A 27409-nucleotide genomic window follows, 5' to 3' on the forward strand; every position below is an offset into this window, starting at 1 on the left:
TAGGTTATCATTCCACATCAAAGGAGATGGTAATGTTTTGGAACAATTTTATCCTTAAATTGGTTTTGAATTCGCTGTAGTTTACAGAAGATAAATGCTAAATTTATGAGGTGCTAAACAAGAGGCTCATAAGAGCCTAAACGCTTACACGTCAAAAATATATCTTCATTGTAGATTATTTGTGCAGTTCACAGTTTCTACATGTTCATCTTTTAACGAAGAAAAATATCTCATACAATAGTATAAAATTGTCGTTAAAGGACAATTACTTCAATAAGAAAGCTTCCTACGGTTTCAGGCATGAAGTATTTTTGTTAAACGTGTACATGTTGTATTGCTAACCATTGTTGCTCTTCACAGCTTCACTCTATCTACTACAGTATCAACACTATAAAATTGCAATAAGTACACGATATCCAAAGCATTTTTCAGTTCTACTTTAGTGGAAATAAGTCATTATAAGTCAAGTGGTTTCAGAGAGGAAGATTTATCCAAAAACAATTATGAAAACAATATTGTCTATGACAAAGGCTCGACGCCAATAGATACTAAGAGCAATAACTGCCATGGTCCACATGCACAGAGATCCAAAACACATTTTCTTTACTTTTCATTTTGGCTTCTGGCTGAAACATCATTTTCCTTCAGATATAAATTGAAAAAAATATGATCTTTATAGTACTAGAACACATCCGTGATATCGCGGGTCAGTGACTGAATTAAAGTATCATTTAACTATGCGTAAGCCTTATTTTAGTATTGGTATTGTCATCTGATAAAGTCATGCCGATTATAAGTTTCTCTCCTTTCAAAATCTTTCTGTTTGAACCTGTCGATCTGGAACTTATCAATTATTGGTAATATTGATTATTGAAAAAACCAAAAGTCCTGGAATGGAGTTTTTTTTAATCAACAGCATTGTAAATAAAGTTGAACTCTTTTATCCGCTGTTTTACGTCATGCCCGCTAACAAATGGAAAACTGTACCTATACGCTTTATTTTAAGTCCAGTTATTAAGTATTCGTATTGTTATCTTAGAAAGTGTTACTGATTAAAATACTACAATAGGGAACGATTTGACAATGACCCGTGTATATAGCAAAGTCCTTAAAACAACGTTTGGTGGTGCGCCTGTCAGATGCGGAACGTACAGATAAGGTAATAGGTAACAGGTGAATATACTATTGGTATCGGTATTGGATTCGACCCGGAACTTGTTAATTATTGGCACTATTAATTATGTGGAAAGGGTCTGGAGAGTAATTTTTAATCTACACCATTGTCGTATATTAGTTATATATAAATTTGAATTCTTTGGTTTGTCGTTTTTACCCGATGACGGCTGCAAATCGGACCTCGTTATTTTAGTATTATAGATTATTCAGTCCTTCCTTTAAATGGATTGTCAAAACGACAAAATTTGCCTTCCGATGTATTTTTCAACCAATAAAAGATAATTATGATTATTCATTAAACAAATGGTGATTACGTTAGGTATACGTATCTTTCTGAATTCAAAATATCAAATCCTGACTAAACGTAACTTTAATTCACACATATTCATGTATATTAAGTAATCAAAATGATTTTGACCATTAAAGGGTAAAGATTGCTTTTATTTTGAAATGTTGCGAATTTTTAAATAAAAAGTGTAATTGTATTTTAATAGGCGATTCGAAATTTGAACTGGAAGTTATATTCCATTGTTCATGATTGTACATTTGTAGTTGAATAATATGTTCATAATAGATTCAAATGTGCATAATCTATGTCTTTTTTCTAATACAAATTAAGGGAGAGGGGTGTCTGAATAGAAACTCCGTCTGCCGGACGCCGTATTCCGAATTGTATAACTAACTAAAACCGGATGCTAAACCCTGTATTTGTTTACATTGATTATTAAATGAAAAAGAACGGAGAACATATTTATTGACAATATCAAACAATGATATATAAAAATATTTGGTTTACATGAAACCCCTCTATTAATTGTACTTTGGCTATCTTCGATCAAAACTTAACAAGTGATTAGACTTTATAAAATCATTGAACCCACCCAATCCTCCCTTCTTCTCAAGAAGGGATAGGTTTGTCTGGATTTAAATAGTTATCAAAGGTACCAGGATTATAATTTAATACGACAGACGCACGTGTCGTCTTCATAAGAGTCATCAGTGAAGCTCAGATTAAAATAGTTATAAAGCCAAACAAATACAAAGTTGAAGAGCATTGAGGACAAAATTCTAAAAAGTTGTTCCAAATACGACTAAGTTGATCTATTCCTTGGTTACGAAAATCCTTAGTTATTCGAAAAATTTAAAGTTTTGTAACATGAAATTTAAAAAAATTACCATATTATTGATATTCATGTCAACACCGAAGTGCTGACTACTGGGCTGGTGATACCCTCAGGGACGAAACGTCCACCAGCAGTGGCATCGACCCAGTGGTGTAAATAGTTATCAAAGGTACCAGGATTATAATTTAATTCGCCAGACGCGTGTTTCATCTACATAAGACCCATCAGTGACACTCATATCAAAATAGTTATAAAGCCAAACAAGTACAGAGTTGAAGAGCATTGAGGAGCCGAAATTCCAAAACATTGTGCCAAATACGACTAAGGTTATCTATTCCTCGGATAAGAAATTCCTTAGTTTTTCAATAAAAATGAAAGTTTTGTAACAGGAAATTTATAAAAATTACCATACAACTGATAATCATGTCAGACCCGAAGTGCTGACTACTGGGCTGGTGATTACCTCGGTTACGAAACGTCAACCAGCAGTGGCATCGACCTAGTGGTGTTAATAGTTATCAAAAGTACCAGGATTATAATTTAATACGCCAGACGCGCGTTTCGTCTACATAAGAGTCATCAGTGACGCTCAGATCAAAATAGTTATAAAGCCGAACAAGTACAAAGTTGAAGAGCATTATGAACCCAAAATTCCAAAAATGTGTGCCAAATACGACTAAGGTTATCTATTCCTTGGATAAGAAAAACCTTAGTTTTTCGAAAAATTCAAAGTTTGGTAACAGGAAATTTATAAAAATGACCATATAATTGATAATCATGTCAGCACTCAGCACTTCGGCACCGAAGTGCTGACTACTGGGCTGGTGATACCCTCGGGGACGAAACGTCTACCAGCAGTGGCATCGACCCAGTGGTGTAAATAGTTATCAAAGGTACCAGGATTAAAATTTAATACGCCAGACGCGTGTTTCATCTAGTACATAAGACTCATCAGTGCACTCAGATCAAAATAGTTATGAAGTCAAACAAGCACAAAGTTGAAGAGCATTGAGGACCCGGAATTCTAAAAAGTTGTGCCAAATACGACTAAGGTTATCTTTTCCTGGGATAAGAAAATCCTTAGTTTTTCAATAAAAATAAAAGTTTTGTAACAGGAAATTTATAAAAATTACCATATAACTGATAATCATATCAGCACCGAAGTGCTGACTACTGGGATGGTGATACCCTCGGGGACGAAACGTCCACCAGCAGTGGCATCGACCTAGTGGTGTAAATAGTTATCAAAAGTACCAGGATTATAATTTAATACGCCAGACGCGCGTTTCGTCTACATAAGAGCCATCAGTGAAGCTCAGATCAAAATAGTTATAAAGCCAAACAAATACAAAATTGAAGAGCATTGAGGACCCAAACCGCTCAATTTACCAAAATACAGATTAACAAGAATGTGTCCAAAGTACACGGATGCCCCACTCGCACTATCCTTTACCATGTTCCATGGACCGTGCAATTTGGTAATAATCTAATTTGGCATTAAAATTAGAAAGATTATACTATAGGGAACATATGTACTAAGTTTCAAGTTGATTGGACTTCAATTTTATCAAAAACTACCTTGACCAAAAACTTTAACCTGAAACTCCATCTTTCATTTTCTATGTTTAGTGGACCGTGAAATTGGGGTCAAAAGTCTAATTTGGCTTACAATTAGAAAGATCATATCATAAGCAACAAGTGTACTAAGTTTCAAGTTGATTGGACTTTAGCTTCATCAAAAACTACCTTGACCAAAAACTTTAACCTGAAACTCCCAATTTCATTTTCTATGTTTAGTGGACCGTGAAATTGGGGTAAAAAGTCTAATTTGGCTTTAAAATTAAAAACATCATACCATAAGCAACAAGTGTACTAAGTTTCAAGTTGATTGGACTCCAGCTTCATCGAAAACTACCTTGACCAAAAACTTTAACCTGAAACTCCCAATTTCATTTTCTATATTCAGTGGACCGTGAAATTGGGGTCAAAAGTCTAATTTGGCTTTAAAATTAAAAAGATCATATCATAAGCAACAAGTGTACTAAGTTTCAAGTTGATTGGACTTCAGCTTCATCGAAAACTACCTTGACCAAAAACTTTAACCTGAACGGACGCACAGACGGACGGACGAACGGAGCCACAGACCAGAAAACATAATGCCCCTCTACTATCGTAGGTGGGGCATAAAAATTCAGGAACTACCTTTTTGGGGGCAATCAATGATGAGTGCGGGAGTTAGAATCGCTTCATTGTTTTACGATTAATGCTTTAGAATAGAGACATATGACTGGGATCAAAAGTTTTACCTTCAATCAAAAGAGTATTTAAAGGATAGTTTTTATTAAAAATAGATGGAACTGGGGTGTATCTTAATATCAAAGTTCAACTTATCATCAACACATTGCCTGCAATCGAATAGAGAGGAACCAAATGATTATCATAGTATATCAATTAGCTGCACTGTCTTATTCGACTATAAAAGGTAGCGCTAAACCTTAGGAAAACCAGAAATCAAGTCAGTACCATAGGGTTTTGATTTAATTTCATGTAAGATTTAACTTGTACCCAATTAACAAATATTCATGACTTGTAATGATTTATACTTACAAACATGAAGCTACAATGCAAGTATCACCTTCCCAACCAGGATGACAATCACATTTGTTTGGTCCAATACATTGTCCATTTCCATAACAATGATTGACATCTGAACAGTCATATTCAGTACAGTTTTTACCAGTCCAACCTTAAACATAATATACCAGGTTGAACGATTTATTGATTAACTAAAAATGTACCTTCACACTAAGCATCTGTAATCTTTTTTTTTTTTATAAAAACAGGTTTGTCTATAGCCCCGGGCTTAAAAATCAAGCATAGATGAGTCATTGTCAATCAACAGGTTTCATCTAAGGCATTATGTATATACTGGTTATTGCAAAAGCAAAGACTTTATAAGACTTTTTAACAGTCGAACGATACCAAAGGTACATTCCAACTTACAAATCAAATATTTACTGACAAATTATATAACTAAAAAGGATAGAGACAAACTAACAACTCATAAGAAACTAAACATTGCTGACTGATCAAAAGCCTGTTATAAACCTGCTCTATCGATAAAACAGCAGAAAAAAACAATGATATGCGTACCCTTCCTGCCTTAAATATTTTTCATCAAATTGTTTGAAATGTTTTTATTTATAAAGAGACCTATATGACTGAGAAGTTTTATAAGATATATGAATTCCGTGCAGCTGATTTAAAAGTAGAGTTTTTCATGACCACCACTTAATTATATACACCTCAGATTGCCCTTAACTATGCAAGACAGTTTATTTGTACAAGACATTAATAAACTTCATGAAATCTGTAAGATTGTATATATTTTTTTGTTGTCATTTTGGTTGATATATTCAACCAACAGCTGATATTTCTAGATATAATCCTTGAAATAAAATGAAAGTCATTGTACTATTTTGTAGCATTTAGCTGAATCATTTATTTGGTCGATAGTACTACTGTTTTAAGCACATGCATTTTTGTTAGAAATGGTTCCAATATATTTCATAACCAGAAAACACAAACCCCTATAAATTATATGACTAATAAATTCAACACAAAAATTTAACATATATTACACTGAGTAGAACATAGAAGTCACACTATTTAATCGTAACTAACATTATCATAATCCTCTTACCTGACACACATCTACATCTGTTTGGACTGACACATTGTCCTTGATTGCTGCAGTTGTTTACCAGAAAGCAATCTAATGTCCATTCCAGTAACAATGGTGCAACCGTCACAGACATTAAACTTGGATCTTGTCTTCTGTCATAAATTCGATCATAAACCATGGACAATGTCATGTTACCAAACCAATTCTTTGTAGCATTAATTGTGTCATCTCCTGCAAATCAGCAGCTAATAAGTTAAGTACTAAATAGAAAGTACACATTTACAAAAAACAGTTGTTTCGCAATGAAGACTTAAATAGGTGTATCGATATGAATATTAATATCTCAGGTATCTGGACTAGAGCTAACATGTTAACTCAAGATGCATGACTGTTTTGCGCAATGCAAACCTCATTATGCTAACATACATCACCACAGATAATCTGGTTTGTTTTCGATTTTAAGGTAAATCCAGTGTCGGATCATCCCTTCTAGTCATGTTGCAAAAGTCTTATTTCCGTGACCTCTTTTTGTAGTTGGGATTGCATAGGTATAAATGAAAATCAATTATCTCATTGACTCTAACCCAATGTTATCGTCAAATGTTTCCACAATCAGGAAATTAGACATCAATACCGTTTCACAATCTCAATCAGAACAAAACAAACAAATATATAACAAAGAAGCACAAAAAATAAAATATAAAATAAAACAACAACATGCATTACTACTTATATGATCTTATATATGTATTTAAAATCAACCCAAATGACTGCATGGCGAGATTCCGCGTGTTTGATGTTGGAATGTTACGTCACACAGGAAGAGATATAAAATTATTTTGTCGTTCAAAGTATTTTCAATATTATAATAGATCAATAACATTATGACATTATAATAGAACAATAACATATATGATGTCAATCTCAGAGAACTTAAGTGTCTATCAGACAGTTCTTTTTTCAAATCAAATGGTTATTTATCCCAGGAATAACACAAGGTAATTGCATTTATGTAAGTCAATTGTAAGTTGTGCTGAACGTAGGTTTTTTCTTTATCTGTCTTTATGGTAAAATTAGGATTACAAGTGTAAACGGTAGTCAGATGTTTCATTAAAGTGCAAACTATTATAAAAGTCTAGCGTAAATACAAAATTTAATCCTGGTATCTATGATGAGTTTATTTACAACCACTGGGTTGATGCCACTGCTGGTGGAGTTTTAATTCTCGGAGGATATTACTAGCCCAGTAGTCAGCACTTCTGTGCTGACATGAATTATCATTGATATGGTCATATTTATAAATTAACTGTTTACAAAACTTTTAAATTTTTTAAATACTAAGGCTTTTCTATCTTAGGAATGGATTACCTTAGCTGTAATTGGCAAAACTTTTAGGAATTTTTGTCCTCAATGCTCTTCAACTTCATACTTTATTTGGCCTTTTTAACTTTTTTGGATTCGAGCGTCACTGATGAGTCTTTCGTAGACGAAACGCGCGTCTGGCGTAAATACAAAATTTAATCCTGGTATCTATGATGAGTTTAATTAATGTATTTATTTATTTAATTTACTTACCAGAACCAGTAGCGTATAAATCATATGTAGAATCATGGTTGTTAAAGATGTTCTGAGAGATGTTAAAGTATGACGTATCTAGAACCACTACACCACGTGATGCTTTATTCAGGAGGAAACTATTAAACTGCACTGTTCCCTTAGGATATGAAAAATAGCTGTTGCTTTTCAACTCTATAACACAATAACCATCTATTCCCATGAATTTGTTCGTAAATATGTCAAAAACATGGTATGATATGTCACGGGATCGATCTGCAGAAATACTGATGAAACATTTATCAATTGTTGGACATGAACTTCCTGTGAATTCATTGTCATGGAAACTAATATTAACACTGTCCCAAGTATTCAAGGTAACTCCACAGGTTTCGGTAAATTTGTTGTATCCAATATCAATAAACCTCTGTGCTCCGTTTTGACTGGTATAGTAACTTCTTTTGTAACGAGGTACGTTGATTTGCATGGCATCCCTTGAGATATTATTAAAGGAGTTGTCCCTTATTTGTATGCTGTTATGAGAGTAGTAATTATCAACCATAAGGTGAAAACCTGTCTGGGAATCAGTTACTTTCATGTCATGTATTGTAATATTTCCTGCATCAGTACGGTGACTAAATTCTACATGGACTGCAAACAGTGAAGAATTGTTTATCCTAATATTATGCAAAGTTAAGTGTCCAGTTTGATAAGTGATGAGTTGTATTCCCTCATATGAAGATGATATATCGAGTCCAGTAAATGACGCATTTATATAATTTGATAGAAAAAGACCATGATTTACACAGTTATGAAACAAACTTCCATCAAAATCAAATTTGCCTTCAGCACCTGAAAGCATCGACAAGCATGAACCAAAACTGTTGTTGATGGTGATGTTTTTCAAATCTAGAAATTTATCTTTTGACTGTATTCCAATCTCAGTATTGCTTATGTAAGCATCATGGAGTTTCAGTAGGCCTATCAATTAACAACATTGATAAAATAAATAGATGTCTTAAATATGGAAATCGTTATTACGTCATTTCAGGTAAATTTGAAAACCCTTTGATAATCCATTCTATCTAGTTTGTTAAAAATGATTTAAAATTCAAAATATTTTACTAAAACAACACAAACATCACAATTGTATTAGGAGTGGTATGTGTTTATTATTTTATGAAAGTCAAAATCAAAATGACACATCCATTTTAATCATGTTAATGTTGTTGAACAGAATACTTTAGGTTAATAACTTAAGGTGGTATCATACAACTTGTTTAAAATTAATTTGGCTCGTTTAATTTCATAAAAGTTTGACAAAATATTTACTTTGACTCTTTCACAAAAATGTTAAAATTTCAGAAATCTTGAATTACACAATTTATCGGAAAAAAGGATTAGATATGTAGTAATTTGACAAACACCAATTTTGATTATTGAGAAGCTTAATATTTCATTAACAATAGAATATGATAAGTTAATGATGATAGTCTAAATCTACTACATCTAGAACCCTTGTTCTATTGGCTTCTTTTATAAACAATACATTTACATCATGGACACACTGGTCCTCAGTGGCCGAATGGTCTAAGTAATTGATATGGCAATCACTAGGTAGTCAACCATTAGGCTGTGAGTTCGAATCCAATCTTTATTGAATAGGATTATCAGTTTTCCTATCGAAGGCCGGTGGTTTCTTTCGAGCACTCCGCCTTCCCCCACCAAAAAAAGTGCCGCCACAAAATTTCCAAAAAGTGGTGCTAAAATGTGGCGTTAAACAACAAAAATTAAAAAATCAAAATAACAAATAAATGAAAATAATGAAATGAAAAATATCTACAGAATAACGGTAGGGGCTGCCGGTAAAAAGCTAGAAAAATCAGAGGAGTTTATCCTTATCTTCTATAGTTTTAAAGATACTAGCCATAATAGGAAACAAATTAATTTTTACCAATAACTCCGATAAGGAGAGGTCAGACAATTGTAGTCAAAATGAACTGTAAATAGATACGAGATTCCTCTGCGACTTTTAATTTTACCTATTAATGTTATAAAGCTTAATATAACGAATACTAAACATGCTAAATGAAATATTTAAATTATGAATCATATTGACCTTTCATATAATAGTGTTGTTTTCATATTTTAACTTTACTTAGAAAATATTTATGGGAGCCATACGTTTATTAGATATCTAACCATGGTTATTCCTATTTGTAAAAAAATTTCGACTAAATAAATAAAAAAATGACAAATTTGAAAAAAAAGTAAGGCTATCTGATGCTGAAAGTAAAAAAGGGAAATAAAGATGTTCATAAATAATTCAAATTATTACGGGGATGAGTTGATAAATACCTGGTTTTACCAGTACTTGGGAAAATGCAAGTATAGAAAACTAGTATAGAAAAATATAAATTACTGAAAAACAATGATGTAACTTATCAGTATCAATTTTGCGTGTGAAAAATGAATCATATACATTAATATTGGCTCAATTTATACAATTTAATCATTTATTTATTAAATTTATTTATTTTATCACTTGTCAAATCCATGCAAGCTTATTTTTTTACACATTGCTATCAATAATTATCTTCAGGTAAAAATTATACAAACAATGTCTACAATTCACACAAGGCAGTTAGGTTTCGCGCTAAATGTTAGCACGAGTTTCTTGCTTTTAAATTCGAATAGACATGATAAAAAGACAGTTTAAATGTACCATAGTGTTAGTTGTTGAAAAATCATCCAGGAGTTTGGACAGAAAAAAGAATCCACATTTATAAGATAAGTATACAATTTTGTTTTTAGGCTTTAAATAAGTATTTTGTTGTATTTAAGTGTAAACATATCCAATCTCAAATCTACGTACATTATCAGTGTACACAATAATCTATAAGTTGCGTTTGATATAGAAGCAATTTAGTGCCCAATGTTTAAACAATTTTCATTCTTAGTTGAATTTTAAATTAAATTAAGAAATATGAATGGATTATTTCCCTTTTTTAAATGTATTTGGTAAACCTGAAATAACTTTAGTTTTATAACAATACTATTGATTTGATTTATGTTATACAATGTCGATTGTTTATTTCACATCAACATGCTGATTTAATATGTAAGTTTAACCGTAAGTATATACTTTCAAATATTAATTTCGTATTGTACCAATTTAGATATTGCATATTGTATATAATATGATTGAATACTACTACTTTGAATACAATCATTCGACAGATGTAATTAGATAATACATATTATTAATAAAGGAAGATAATCTTTCACATGATGTAATCTTATTAAACCATCGCCTGTTTAATGTATTGTCAAGTCGTGATCAAATGGTTATAGCGTATTTACAGTATTTAAATACAAACAGTATTTAATTTAGCGGAACTTTCTTATCAATAAACATACCTCAAAGATAATTGAAATAATTTAGTTCAGCATTTTTAGTAGTATTATACTTGCTCATATAACATAAACGATACATATTCATTGCGCATACCAGTATAGAATATTACGGATAACCGTGAGAGGTATTAAAATCAATTATAAACACTTCAATCTTTATTAGCTGTTTTATTTTACATTCCTAGAGGTCGTGGGATAAGACGTGCAAGGCAACAAAATCTGTATGGTGGCGTTGGAAGGGGACAAGTACAGAGAAACCCGGTCCGTGAAAACAGAAATAAAGAAATCAACCCCAACAGGCTCGACATGAAGCTGATGTACCGCAAGTTGTATCGGAAGTTGTTCCACAAGCACCAAATAGCTACATGTAATGTCGGTGTACAGGCTGATAACAATGTTATAAATGGTGAGGATTTTATGCAAGAAACTTCTCCTATTTCATGTAATTATAACAATGATCCTTTACTTGTACTTTTAAACAATGAAATTGACTTATTTGTTTCTCAATGTTTGAAAGAAAAAAAATGGGCTTTACAATATGTCAATTTGGCACTTTTATTACATCAGAACTTTGATGTTCCAAATGAATCCATAGTAAAAGAGCTTGCGGTAATGGATGGAGCTATAATTAATAGTAAACACAGAAAATAGAAATTGAAGAGTGAAACATATTGATAACATAAGGTAGATTGATGGTAATCCGCCATCTTGGATTGTACAATCACAGTAAAAATTCGGTCTAGTTATTTGCCTAAATTTGCAAATTTGGAGACAGATTTGCAATTCAATTGTTAGAAGATTTTTATATTCAAAGAAAACTTGTTAATTAATTGTATTATACAAAATATTTTAACAAATATCACTTTCTTTGGTTTTAAAATCATTTTTTTCAAATGAGCCATTTAAGGGTAGATAACTCTTTTAGTACAAAATTTATACTGGGCTAATAGGAAATTTTTTTTTATATTTACTTGTAGCAAGAAAACAAGTTCGGTGACACCATGTTTTCTTTTTATTTTCTTAAAACATATTATGAAACCTTTCTTCTCACAATTTATTTCAAAATTCTATCTCATAGAATTTTTTTTATGCACACTAATGTGTTTTTTCATGAACAAACTAACCAAATTTTGGCAATTTTCAACAACTCATAGCTTGAAAAATAGCACGGTGACCCATACTTTTTATTAAATTTTTGAAAAGAGCATAATAAAATCTTCATGTAGGCAAATTATAAAAAAAATTCTGTCTCAAAAAATATATACTGGTGATCTACCATAAAGGCATGGACAGACGCCTTTATTAATTTTGCAAAAATAGTCATCCAAAGGCATCCGTTGCTAGCAAGTGATTTATTTTCATATATAGCTTTAATAAGAGGTGTAGTAACTGATGCCCCATTTGAAAGAGTGTATCAATATGACCAACAATTTAGACTTAGGGTTGCTCAGAGTCCTACAAAAAAATGGTCACAAATAGATGGCAATTCATGGTTTCGATTCATTGCAAAAGGTGCTTATGGAGAACAATCCCCTCCATTTCAAATGTTACAAAGATGTTGTTATGACTATTACTTTAAAAAAGGGTGCTTTCGAATGAAATGTACATATAGACATGCATGTTTGAGATGTAATGGGATGCACCGTTCAGCTGTATGTGTATATTCAAAAACCGTGCAAAATAATCAACATTTCAATATTAGAAAATCACTCCAAGGCAACCTATAGTAAATCAAATAAGACCATTTTCTCAACAGGCAAGATTACAATTTTGACCACCTGCTTCATATCCTCACAATATTCGTTATTAATATTTTCAGACAATGACATTCATAGATTTGACATTTGGAAGCTTGGTTATTCACCTATATGCGTTGCAGATTTAGATAAAGCTCTTCAATTATATTCGGATAGGGAAACTGCTACATTATTGTCAAATGGTTTTAGATATAGTTTTAAACTGCAATATGAAGGGCCCAGACTTCCTTTTGAAACAAAAAATAAAAAATCGGTTATTCAAAATCCTAGGGCATCTATTGACAAAGTTGAAAATGAAAAAAAATTGAACAATAGCTGGACCATTTGATTACAGGCTTATTTCAAATTTGAAATGTTCTCCAATAGGTTTGGTTCAAAAAAAGACATCAGGCTGGTGTTTAATTACACATTTATCTTATCCACCTTCAAATAGTGTTAACGACTTTATTGATCCAAAGTTTACCTCAGTTCTGTATTCACCATTTGATTATGCGGTATCTATAGTTAGCAAATTGGGAACAAATGCTATCATTGCAAAAATGGAAATAAAATCGGCATTTAGGCTATTGCCTTGTTATCCGGGTGAATTTAATTTATTAGGATTTAAAATTGGTTCAAAATATTTTATAGACAGATGTGTATGCCCATTGGATGTTCTATTTCTTGTTCCACGTTTGAAAAATTCACCACTTTTTTACATTGGTTAACAGTAAATGAAGCAGGATCAAGTACTTTAGACCATTGTCTAGATGATTTCGTTTTTGCTCGTCGTAAGGAAACTAACGATTGTAAAGAATTGATATGCGCATGTATTAGGGTATGCAAACGATTAATTGACCTATTGCAGATGGAAAGACTGAAGTTCCAAGTTATATATTGGAGTATTTTGGCTTGACAATAAATACAATAGAAATGACTATTGAGATTCCTGAATATAAGTTAAATGAGTTATAATTGCAAATAAAAGCAGTTTTCTAAAAAGGTAACTCTAAAACAATTGCAGTCATTATGTGGCATGCTTGCCTTTTGTGCAAGAGCAATTCCATCAGAAAGGGCTTTTTAGTAGACGGTTGTATATGGCTACATCCAAAGCAAAAAAGTCGCATCATTTAATAAGAGTAACAAAAGAAATGTTTAATGATTTAGTGATATGGAAAATGTTTATAGAAAATTTCAATGGAACATCATTTATATCAAATGATAAATGGTTGTCAAACTTTGATAATCAGTTACTCATTGATAATGCCGGTGACGTGGGGAAAAGCTGTGGTTGCTATTTAATTAGAAAATGGTCTTATTTACAATGGCCTGAAGAGTGGCATCACACAGAAATTTTACAAGATATTACTTTCCTTGAAATAATGCCAATTGCTTTGGCGATATATCTTTGGTATAACTTGTTTCAGAAAAAAGAGACTTGCATGTCATATCGATAACTTAGCTGTAGTTGCAGTTTTGAACAGTAAGACATCAAAATCTGTGAGAGTATTGAACATTTTGCGATTTATAGTTTATTGGTCAATGATAGGAAGTTTTTATATTAAAGCTTTTCATATTTCTTCTATAAATAATGTATTGCTGATGCACTTTCTCGTGGCACCAGAGGCAGATGCATTTCCAACCTCAATACCTATGGAATTTTGGAACCTTCAAGATTGAATTTTCAACTTTCATACAAATTCGTTGTCTGAAAATACTTGGAATGTTTATGACAATGCAATCAATTTATTTGAGCTATTCAGAATAAAATTTCAACTAGAACATTATTGGCCTGTTCCTTCAACCGACTTGATTAATTTCCTAGTGTATTTAGCAACAAAATCGTACTCAACAAACACAGCTAAGTCGTATCTAGCTGCAATTGGTTTTAAAATGAAAATAAGTAATGTAACTGATACTACTGATACTTTTGTCATAAAAAGCTATTGGGTGGAATGACAAAAAAATATAAATTTAAAGTTTTGACATTCGCAAACCAATTACTAGTTAAAAACTTGATGAATTAGTTACAGTTTTACCAAACATCCTTTCTTCTATATTTGAGGTCAAACTTTTTTTTGCCATATTTGCTTTATCATTTTTTGCATTTTTGAGAATTGGTGAAACTGTTGAGTCTGGTCCAGGCAATCACGTTCTAAAAATGATATAATTTTGAATACAAATGATGAAAGCATAACAATAATGATTAATTCTTCAAAAACTGATCAAAAAGGGGCTAAAACGAAGCTAATTGTGTCGAAAAGTGACAATGCTGTTTCTGTGTATACAATTATGGCAATTCATAAAGCAGTTCGACCTCATATTTCAGGGTCTTTATTTTGTCATTTTAATCATAAAACGTTACAAGAAATCAAGCCTGTACGGTTTTAAAATCTGCACTTAAGTTTATTGGCCTAAATGAAAATGAGTACAACACTCATTGTTTTAAAATTGGAGCTAAAAAAGGGAAATATGATGACGAAATCATGTTAATGGGCAGATGGAAGTCTCAAACATACAATAGATATATCCTAATTGATACATCTTTAGGAGTTTGTCGCACAGTGTAATATACATTAGGTTTTTTTTCTTCAGAAATTCCATTGACTAGAATTATATGGATTCTGGGATCTTCTATAATTGCAACAGCTGAATCTTCTATAATTGCAACAGCTGAAGCCCATACTATTTCAAGATTTACAGGACAAAATTTGGAATTTGAAAGTTTAGGTCTTTCAGTTATATGGGTTGGAATGCTTGGTATGTACTGGAAGTCACTTGTATGTTTGGTGCAGGCATTAATCAATTATTTTGGTGTTCCAAAACTGATACTTATACATTGTGGTGGACATGACATTGAAGTAGTCTCATGTAGTCAATTTATTTCATTTAAAATTTGCTATTCATACTATCAGCAAAATGCTTCCAGGCTCTATGATGTTTTTTTCAAGTATTTAACCACGACGCTGATTGCGTTATTCAAATAATCATGTTGCTATGGAAAAAACTAGAAAACGAGTAAACATGGGTCTGAGATATTCAATGTGAAAGAATGGTGCATATTTCGGTACGCATCCGGATTTTAATAATGTACATACATTCCGTATAACAAGCATTACACAACTTCTTTTACACACATCAATTATATACAATATACAATTTAATCATTAATTTATTAAATGTGTTTATTGTATTACTGGTCAAATCTAAGAAAGCTTATTTTTTACACATTGCTATCATTAATAATGTTCAGGTAAAAATTATACAAACAATGTCTACAATTTACACAAGGCCGTTAGGTTTCGCGCTGAATGTTAGCACGATTTTATAGCTTTTAAATTCAAATAGACATAAAAAGACAGTTTCAATGTACCATATTGTTAGTTGTTGAAAAATCATCCAGGAGTTTGGACGGGAAAACCCTCCCATCCCTCCCTTTAAACATGTTTCAGCTGTTTCTGAATTTATTTTACAGGTTGCAGTTTTCATTAATATTTTGGACATTCTATCTATGTGCATAAGAAGATCATCAAACAATCGTCATGGCAGAACTTGCTTGGCCTAAATTGATTATTAAGATGGCGGATTTATCGAAATTCACTGCCTTGGTTTACCCAGCAGAGACAATTTCTATACACTGAAACCCGTCAGTGTTTGATAGTCAACTTGCTGTAAATTGTTGACAATTTGTGTTATTCGTTTGAAGAAAATTAAATTGCCATGACAAATAAGCAGCCAAAAACTAATCAAGTTGTGGTTTAGTTTACAATGAATAATATGAACCTACAATTCTTAAATAATATGTTTGCTTAGTTTGATATTCATTGTTCATTCATAATCAAATCAAGCAAACGTATTTCCGTATAACAAGCATTACACAATTTATTTTACACACATCAATTATATACAATAATGAGACATTACAAGTTGTCGTCAGACACAGTTTAATACTGAATTTTATATAGAGTAGCAATTACAATAATGCATAAGCTTTTTATCACTTGAAGTTTAAATTTATGGGCAGATCAATTCCGGAAATTGTTTTTATGTGGCATCATCTCGATACATTCATAAAAAAAATTTAAACTTAAGTTCACTTGGTATCCAAGTTAGATGGAGAGTTCTCTCAATGGCACTCATAACACATCTTCTAATATATATATCCATGCATTGCTATTTGTTAAACAAAATTAAACAGATAAGTTCCCTGTATTCAACATTCCATAACACATAAATGGGGCGGTATCCTAATGTTGAAGGAAAACAGAGAATTTGCCTGTATTGCAGCAGGTCTGAAATTGAGGACGATGACTATATCCATGTTATGCTTACTGATATTTTAAAACTAAATTGCATTCAGTAATATATCTGATGCATTTTAACACAATAAAGAGCAGCAGTTAACCAATTTTACAAAACAAAAAACTAACAAATGATGTATAAATAAATCTTAAATATGTGTACACGAACGTTAATGACTTTACAAGAATACAGAAATATTTGTAGTATATTTTTTCCGACATGAAAGTCATTTTTACAGCCAAAAGTTGCTACAAATGCCAGTGTACCATTATTGTGATGAAAATACTACCTTCTTAACCCTCTCATTAACAGAATTAGAATACACATTTACTGAAGGATTTTAAAATGAAGTCTATCCAATGTGTAATTATAGCCTGGTACCTTTGATAACTATGTGCTCCAATAAAAAGCGTCTATTGTCTTAAGACACATGTGTTTTCCTTTCCTATTTTGAATTTCAAAAGTAATATGTAGCAGTATAATAGCTAACTGAAAACTGACAGCGAATAAACACTCGACACAGAAATAGACTTATAAACCAAGGATGCTGATAAAGTAGCCTTTAACTTAAATGCAAAAAATAATAGAGTAAAAGGAAAGAGCTGCACTTACCAGTATCTTTTGAAGACAAGACAATACCGTACCATATACTTGAAAGTGATCCATTTGTAAACAAAGTTTCACTTTCTCCAGCTTCAATACTTAGATTACCTGAAATAGTTTTTATCATTTATAAGAGTAACTCCAGGTAATGAAATTAAATGGTAGTATCCTCGCTAATTTTAAAATTTCATTTGACAACGAAATTAGAAAGATACATGTATACCCTGAAATATTACACGCTTATTACAAACTATGAAGCTTTTAACGTATTGGACATTCTTGTTTCTGAAAGTGTTGTTTACTTCTGAAAATAAAAATACGTGAAATGTAGGTGAAAATAAATATATTGTTTTTACAATAGTAATACAATTTAAGTTCTGTGACATGTTTTCCTTTTAGTGTAGTTAAAAGGCAAAAACAAAACGACAAAAAATATTGGTTAAAAATAATCCTTCTATGACATTAACTCCTATAAGTATTGATTCATTATTTCGACCATTTAATCCTTTTGTAAATCTAGTCCTGCTTATATCGTTTTATTAGCAGTTACTCCTTATCTTGTATAGTTTTAAAGATACTAGCCATAATAGAAAACAAATCACTTTTGAGCATAACTCCTATAAGGAGTGGTCAGACAATTGTAGTCAAAATGAACGGTAAATAGAAAGGAGATGTCGAACCTTAAGATAACAAATACTAAATGAAAAATTCAAATTATAAATCAGATGGACCTTTTATATCATAGTGATGTTTTACTTAGAAAATATTTATGGAAGCTATTCGTTTATTAGATATCTAACCATGGTTATTCCTATTTGTGTAAAACTTTTCAGCTAAATGAATTAAAAAAGGACAAATTTGAAAAAAATAAGGCTATCTGATGCTGAAATTAAAAAGGGAAATAAAGATGTTCATAAATAATTCAAATTCTTACGGGATAAGTTGAAAAATACCTGGTTCCACCAGTATTTGGGAAAATACAATTAATAAGTTTATGTGTTTTCTACACATTGTTTTGCTTTGTCATCATTTTTTATAGGTCTTAAAAAATACAACAATCATGACAATGTGAATACAGAAAACTATGAAAGAATCGTTTATGTGTTAATGTGTTACAATTAATTTCACACTTTAAGTTACCTTGTATATATATCCCCCGTTTCTCATCAAACTGCATCTTGATTCCATTTGCTATATTTAATGAGGCATTTGTCCTGCAAATGATTTGTAAAAATTAAAATAAGAAAACATAGAAAATGTACTCATAAATGGAAAATGTTAAAGGACGTTGAGTCACTTCAATATATGTGCGACTACTTGCAGCCTAAATTTGTAAAATAAAAACATGATCAAATCAAAAGAAGATTAAACAGAATAAAAGACAAGAATGTATAATTAAAGTTGTTGTTAAATCCAGTTTGATATTATACATTGTATGTCCCAAAAGTAGTACTACTGTGTTAAAATTTTATTGAGAAAAAACTGGGACGCTTTTTTTTTTACATTTATTTTCTACAAATCTACAGGGGATGCTCTAAGAAATAACTGTGTTTTCGGGTCAGTATAACAAATCGCACTGAAGTAAAAATTTTGGGAAGCAATAACTTACACGTCACGATGTTAATATGAATATCGAAAGAAAGTGAAATGGGGTATGAAAATAAAAGTGAACAAGCTTAAGAATGATCGATCATATATGTATGTCATAGAAATTGAAAAGTTATTATAATGAACATACAAATGCAAAAAAAAAAAAAACTTATTAAAGACAAACAAAAGTATGCAAAACACATAATAAAAAATACAGAGTGAGCGAAACGAACCCCGTTCAGTTTTGTTTTAAATTTATTTATTACATTGTATTTGAAGCAATATTTAAGAATTTAATCGATGGACTCAGTTAAATTAACCATATTTTTGTTTATAGATGGACAGGGGTAACTACATGACCCCTCCCCATTTATCTTAGCAACTTCTTTAAAATTAGAGTCATTCTTTACCTTACAAATATAGAGCGGCTAATTTTCTTTGCATCCTCCTTGTAATCAATAGTAAACGTTCCTGTTATTTCTCCACCTAAGACATTCTGTACATCGAAATCATCTTGAGCATAGGCTAAAAAGTCATTATTTTCTGCACTAGTGGAGAACGGCATATAATACACGTAACTTTTTTCCATTGATCTGTCAAAACCACACACTACCTCTAATACATCCACCAAACTACTGCTTCCCCAATAATTATGTGTGGCATTGATTGAGTATGCCTCGTCAAAAACAGGAGCTTGCAATTCACACTTACCAGTGGTTTGACGATTCATGAATGTATTTCTACTCACAGATACAACATGGTAAGATTTAAGATTTAGACAAGAGTCTGTAAAAGTATTATCCTTGAAGATATTCTCAAAAATTCTAATCTCATTTTTTGACTCAGAATTTACCGAATATGGGTTGATAGAAATTTTTAAAATATCTTTTGCAGTGTTATTAATAAAAGTGTTCCCTACTATATCTACAGCATCTTCAACCCTCAGGATAAGGTTAATCAATGTTTCAGATATTTCGTTGTTGTTATCGAAGATATTATGACTAATGTCTATCTTTGCAGCATCCTTATCGTAATTATCTGGATAAAAATAAAGAACACGTCTTTCAAAACTAAACGTATTAAACTTCATATTAAAAGTTATACTTCCAGAAGTAAAACTGCTCTGACGTAAATAAATTCCTTGTTTATGGTTGTACGCAAAAGTGTTGTTTAGAAATGTAACATTAAATCCTAAGATAGGTAATTGTCTATGTGTTATTTTACATGTACCATATAAATAATAGATATAATGACTGTTTTCTGTTACGAAACAGGATTCTAGTACAATTTTGTTTGTTGCAATAACCTCTAAAGCATACAATGTATTTCTATGTAACGTTGATGACTTTATAAAGGTATCTCCACCTTTAGACTGATCTACGAACACACCATGTTGCTTATTTTCTTTGATTAGGCAGTCTTCTATTACCGTTTCTGTATTAGCATGTACGCTAAATCCACTTTCATCATTCTGGTAGACATAACATTTTGAGATAAGTATGTTTGTTACGGTTGTTTTGTCTGCTGAATTTATTTGTAATCCATTTTTCTTATTATTCGCTGCCTTAAATTCCTCAAGTATTGACCATGATACATTTCTATTTGTTTGCTGCATGTTGATAGTAAATCCATGTCCTTTAGAAAAGGTTGATGAAATATTTTTCATTTCAGCATAATTTCTTTTCAATACAATGCCTTCTAGAGTTCCATTTACATGTAAATAACATAAGGAGGTTGGGTTCATTCCTGAAAGTATAGTTAACCTTTAAAAAGAATATATAGTTCGCATATCGTAAATGGTTCCAGACTTGGCTGATATTGATAGTCAAGAGGGTTGTGATGATTATTCTGTTCGCTACGGTCAGGGTTGTGATGATTATTCTGTTCGCTACGGTCAGTGCGGTAAACGTCACATGAGCTTCTTTTTATTTTTTTTAAATGCCATACTATTTGTCATATACCAAATGTGTAAAATCAAGTAAAATATTTGACATGAGAGTTTAATATAACAAATTATATTGTAAATTGTCATTGGGGTCAACTCATTCCCTCCCTCATTTACTGTTATATTTGGTCAATATGAAAATATTGTCTACATGTTAGCGATATAAAATGTAACTGTTATTGTAATATCGACATGTTACGTCTTTTACCTCTTTACAGTGTATAGTCTATCCAGATGTAGGATATTTATCAATTATGGACTTTATCAATTATGGACTTATGATGATGATGATGATGATGATGATGATGATGATGATGATGATGATGATGATGATGATGATGATGATGATGATGATGATGATGATGATGATGATGATGATGATGATGATTTTGATGATGATGATGATGATGATGATGATGATGATGATGATGATGATGATGATGATGATGATGATGATGATGATGATGATGATGATGATGATGATGATGATGATGATGATGATGATGATGATGATGATGATGATGATGATGATGATGATGATGATGATGATGATGATGATGATGATGATGATGATGATGATGATGATGATGATGATGATGATGATGATGATGTAGGTCAGGGTCGTTGATGTCAAACCCTTTATCAAAGTCGACCCTACTGCGCTTGCCTCTGTCTGTTGTGGAAGTGTGGTAAATGAGGCGATGGCATGCCTTGTTGGGGTTGTAAGGACTGGTGACAATATCCCTGTTTATGACAAGTCCAACTGGTTCCCCTCTGTACTTAGTTGGTGTAAGAAGCTGACCGACTATGGTGTTTGTAGCTTAAGTCTGGGTGTTGTGGTCTACTCTGGCCTCGGTGGTTTGTTGTTGTTCTGCAGCGGGTACAACGGCTGTTTTTGTGACCATTAACTGGGCGTAACGGTTAGTGTTGAGTCTCCTGGTAAATGTTGGCTTGTTTTTACTTTTGAGAGCCGGTTCAGGTTTTCTGGATGTGGTATCTGGTTCCCTGGCCTTGATCCAAGTAGACTGAACTGAGACTTGGTCGGAGCTGGTGGTAAATTTCCAATCCGGCTCTTTTCCATCCAACTTCATTGTTACCAATAGGGCTTTCAGTTCATTAGGTAGTTCCATAATGTCTGTCAACGATGTTAACGATTCTAAGTTCAACTCAACTGTGATGGACTTTTGCCGCAGTCAATACGTTATATATGGATTTGTTCAGATTATATTGACCAGTGACGAAGTCCGAGTGTCAATATAATCAAACAGGTCCATATATAACATATGACTGAGTGTAAGTCCTTAATTTATAACTTAAATATGTAAATAATGTATTAGAAAATGGCGTTAATGTTCTTTCCGCGGCTATGTATTTTTAAATAGTATTTTGCAAGAGTTGTAACATATTATTGAAAATATCAATATTCTGTGAACAACTTCATAGACTTGTTGCGTTCGCTTTCTACTATTCTGATATTTAACATAAAATTCTTAATATCTTCTTCTGATAAATTGTCTTCTCGTCTGATTGCGCTTCTTCCCTGGTTGTTATGTGTGACGTCGTGACGTCAGAAATCAAAATCAGCACGATTTTTTAGATTGTCCATCAATATACTTATTAATAGAAATAAGGCTTCGGATACATAAAATAGCCTTTGAAACACGTGATCGTAATATCCAATTAGAACAAGAGAATGCTACATCATATGTATTATATTCACATATATTACATATGGTTTGATAATTTTTGATATTCATTTTTTTTTTGGGGGGAGGGTAATTGTTATATATGAACATGTTAGATTATATAGAACTTCGGAACAAAGTTTATGTATAACGTATTGACCTCGTCAAAAGTCCATAATTGATAAATATCCAAACCAGGTTAATCGGTAATTAGGTTGATTACCGTTTGCCCAATTAAAAATGGTCAAAACACACACATAGAATTATAAACCAGCCGATTTGTACCAAAGCGAGGCAAACGATACAAAAGGGATATTTAAACTCATCAATGGAAAACAAACTGAAAATGCAATAGAGGAAAACGAAAAATGACGAAAAGAAAAATAAAAGTAAACAAAACAAAACAAAACAAAACATAAAAAACTAAAAACTGAGCAACGCGAGAAAAACCGAACACCGGAGCCCAGCTCAGGTACTGTGGAAGGATAATCAGATTATACTCCCCATGTGTCATTCTTCGTGTTGCTGATGTAAGTACAAACCAGGTATTAATTTTTTATTACTTTGGTCACATTCGCGGAAAAGAGGACGGGATTGTGGTAACATCAATTGGATCACATCCATCGTCTTCTTTTAAACAGATATCCCCTAACGGTCAACCAATCATAATGGCGTATGTACAATTTTCAAAGGGATGATTTCAACTTCAGCACTTTAAACTTTTGGTGCCTTGGAGACAGCTACCCTCTGACAGGGAAATTATGATAATTAATGCAATCTTTTTGAATATCATATCAACTATGAGATATTTACTCCATATGCAGAAGCTGCTTGCAAATTGCATCAAAGAATATAATTGGTCACAATTGGGAAGCTGGAATCATCGTTACTGTTCTCAGTTGAGCCTCTTTGTCAATTATCAAATGTATGCAGTAGAGCAGACTTAACTGAATCTATTTTTTTTGTGTTAAGTGCGGTTGATGCTTTAGACAAAATAGTCATTTAACTTAATGAATTATTTAGTGAAAGCTTAAGGTCGTCACCTATATCTAAGGTTAGAAAAAAGATACACCAATTATTAAAGTACAAAGTTCTAAAACAGCATGTATGTATGAGCTTACAGTTCTCTTGAAGATTATGACACTTGTTCTCATGAAAACTTCAAAGTTTATACAATGTAAAAACAATTGCATTAGAAACATCTTTGATTTTAAATGTGGTTGGAGCACAAAACAGTATTCACATTATATACTCTATTCTCAAAGGTTTATGCCATTATCTGAAAAAAATAGACTGTTTTCATTTAACCATTGCAAGATATATCATAATTACTGTTAATAAAATATATAGTTTCCTTATATGTAGATGTATAGAATCAAGCAAACCTTCGGCAGTGTCTATGTCTATTCCACGCCATGCTTCTCCGTAAACTGATTCCAACATCATGACAGGCATTTCACTGTTTCCATTTACTATCAATGTACCTGCAATATAGTATAAAAAGTGAGTCTTTGAATGTAAACTAAACGTAACAATTTTCTGTACATAAGTACAATTTTAAGGAAACACACAGTACATAATAAGTTACAAATATGAAATAGCATTTGATGTCATACACGACCGTCGCACATCACATCAATGAACAATATACATATCAAGATAATGAGATTTGGTATGATTGATAACAGGACAACTGGCCATTTACCAAATGAACAATTCCAGGCTACCTTAAATCCTTTATCAATGCGCAAAACCTATACCGTATAGTAATTTATATATTTGTTAAGAGTCGAAGCTCTTTTCAGATTCAAAGTGTACTGTAAAGCAGTATTGTCCAGGAGACATACTTGTTTTTACCTCGCAATACCCAGTGAAATATTATGAAATATAAATATTCTATCACCATTGAATTTAACTAATATGAGCATAACGAATGAGTACACTGATGATTTGAGCATTTTGACTTATTTGTAGGTAATAAAACATTTAATAAAAAAACGTCATTTAGTGTAATAAGTTCTAGAAAAAGTCATTTGATAATTTTGGTCGTGGAGAGTAGGAAGATCCTAATATTCTAATCATTTTGTAATTGGCTGGGACCACTCTATCAAAATATTATCAATTTTGTATACATATTTCTCCTATCCATTTTTTAGTTGGTATCATATTGGGAGAAGGGTGGCTTTTTTTCCAAAAGTTTGCCTGTAAAGAATGTTTATCTATTTTTGTTTTAAATCATTCTGCACCTGAACGAAGAGCAACAATACAAGCACTGTTAAGTTTAATTTAATGTTGTTTTTTTTTGCATCCACATTCAATTTTTTTTTTAAAGATTTCATATGTAAAATTTCAAACCATCAATGAAGATTAATAAAAAGAAATGTTATATATATTTCACTACTTTTGTAACTCGTAGAATCTTACCAACAACATTAATTCCAAAATCTTTATTGAACAATAATGTTACGCCAGGATCTAAAGTTAGAGTATCAAATTCTCGAACTTCGATGTTTGCTGTTACCATATATGGACTTCTGTCAACTGTCAATGTAAGTTCACCATTCACACGACCCCCAACTTCTCCAGTACTGCTGATAAATGGTGGTTCTTCATTTTGGATATCAGAGAAATTACTTGATCCAAGATATGGTCTGAACAAAACATCCATGAGTGTGTCATCATAATTCTTATCATAAATCTTTTGACCGATTTCCTTCACATTAGTCGTTCCCCAATAATTCAGAGAAGCATTAACTATTTCATTCTGATACTGAGCGGCTGAGTTTATCTTGATATTAAATGTACCATTAGGATTCTCAAAAATGTTATGGGAAATGAACATATTTGGTGATCTGAACAGTAATATGGTCTTTAGATTGTTTTGAAAAATATTCCCAAGAAGTAAAATAGGAGGAACATTTACATTCGGTTGTAACAAATTTAGAACGGCAGTTGATCCAACATTTTCAACAAACAAATTGTCAGACATTGTCAAATTTAAATCAAAATTATGTACATCTATTTTCACACAGTTTATTCCTTGGTGAAACGTATTCTCCGAGATAAAAGTTACACCTACATTTCCGTATATATAAACAGAATGCTTCTTTACTGATGTAAAATAGTTGCCTTTTATCTCAAACAAATGATGAGCATATGAACGATACAAGTTCAAATACATACCATACCGATTAATAGCCAAAGGACTGTGTGTAAAAACATTATCATACACATGAAAGAAATGTATTTGACCATGAGAGTACCGATCATATACATATACATCATAGCCTGAGTTCAAACCATTAAATGAGTTATGAAAAATATTGATATTTCTTTCTAAATCCGTACTTAATTTTGAACTCTTGCTGCAAGTAAATTGAAAATCAAAAGATTTTTGTGCCATTCTAAATATGTTTTGTGTAACGTTGATATTATTAGCTTGGGTTCGAATATAAACGTTCGTTGAATAGGCATAGGTACAATAAAATGAAGAATTTCTTATCAGTGAATTCAAATACCCAGAACAGGAATTAATATTAATTTGATAATAGCTATATGTCCCATATGAATTCAGATTACTTCCAAATAAATCAAATGATATATTAGTGATCCTATCTTGTGTTTGTAGCTCCGAAATCTCAAATATTTTTCCAATGTTACTGGAAAAGATGCTGCTATCATCTCTTATGACGATACTATTAGATTTTCTGAACTCAACTTTAAGCATTTCGTTATTGACAGTAATGTTACTTTTTCTGAAGTATATATTTAGCTCTCCGATAAATTCATCAGCTACGAGAAATGTATCTGTATTCCAAACTGTTATACTATCTATGTTGACATCACAACCTTCTAAAACTTCTATACACATTTCTACATCTCGTAGTGTTACATTCTGAAGGTTTAATCCTAAGGCAAAACAATGGATAAAAGTATGTAAATCCAAGACCATCAGAAATATTATTTATTAGTCCCTAGACTTATTTAATAATACAAGTTAAATTATGATAAATAATCTACAAAGAAATTTATACACAAGAGCACCTGGGATCACCCCCAGTTTTTGGTTGGGTTCGTGTTGCTTAGTCTTTAGTTTTCTATGTTGTGTGTTGTGTACTATTATTTGTCTGTTTGTCTTTTTTTTTCAACCATGGCGTTGTCAGTTTATTATCAATCTATGAGTTTGACTGTCCCTCTGGTATCTTTCGCCCCCTTTTTATACAAATAACCAAAGTAGTGTATTTACTTCAGCATATAAAGTGTACAATGGACATCACAGTCAAACTCTAAATTACTGTCCGATGTTCTAGTAAGGATTTCATTTCCCGAACAGGTAATGATAAAAATCATTTCATTGTTAAGAATTTTAAACAAGTCTGCATGAATACATATACATTTATACATATCTTATATATATACTATTACTTAGAAACTGTATAATGAATTGAATCTTTATACTATACGGTATATAAACATTGTTGATTTAGTTTGCTGACAAATAAAAATATATAGTGTATAAAATAATAAAATAACATCTTCGCACGCTTATGTCTATCTCAAGATTTGCCTTTTGTGACAAAATAACAATACGA

At 31.7% G+C, this 27409-nt stretch overlaps 1 protein-coding gene across 1 annotated transcript in view; it reads right to left on the bottom strand.

Moving 5' to 3' along the window:
• Nucleotides 1-27409, bottom strand: part of LOC139510882 (uncharacterized) — a 103156-nt gene that overhangs the window by 71845 nt on the left and 3902 nt on the right. Inside the window, exons 3-10 of the mRNA XM_071297425.1 lie at nucleotides 25242-26726; nucleotides 24203-24301; nucleotides 19598-20933; nucleotides 18738-18811; nucleotides 17607-17705; nucleotides 7561-8520; nucleotides 6004-6216; nucleotides 4908-5046 (exon numbers count right to left, since the gene is read on the bottom strand). Coding sequence (XP_071153526.1) covers nucleotides 4908-5046; nucleotides 6004-6216; nucleotides 7561-8520; nucleotides 17607-17705; nucleotides 18738-18811; nucleotides 19598-20933; nucleotides 24203-24301; nucleotides 25242-26726 — 4405 coding nt within the window. The remainder of the gene's footprint in view (nucleotides 1-4907; nucleotides 5047-6003; nucleotides 6217-7560; nucleotides 8521-17606; nucleotides 17706-18737; nucleotides 18812-19597; nucleotides 20934-24202; nucleotides 24302-25241; nucleotides 26727-27409) is intronic.

This window comes from Mytilus edulis, chromosome 2, assembly GCF_963676685.1.
Source record: "Mytilus edulis chromosome 2, xbMytEdul2.2, whole genome shotgun sequence".
NCBI classification, from domain to species: domain Eukaryota; kingdom Metazoa; phylum Mollusca; class Bivalvia; order Mytilida; family Mytilidae; genus Mytilus; species Mytilus edulis.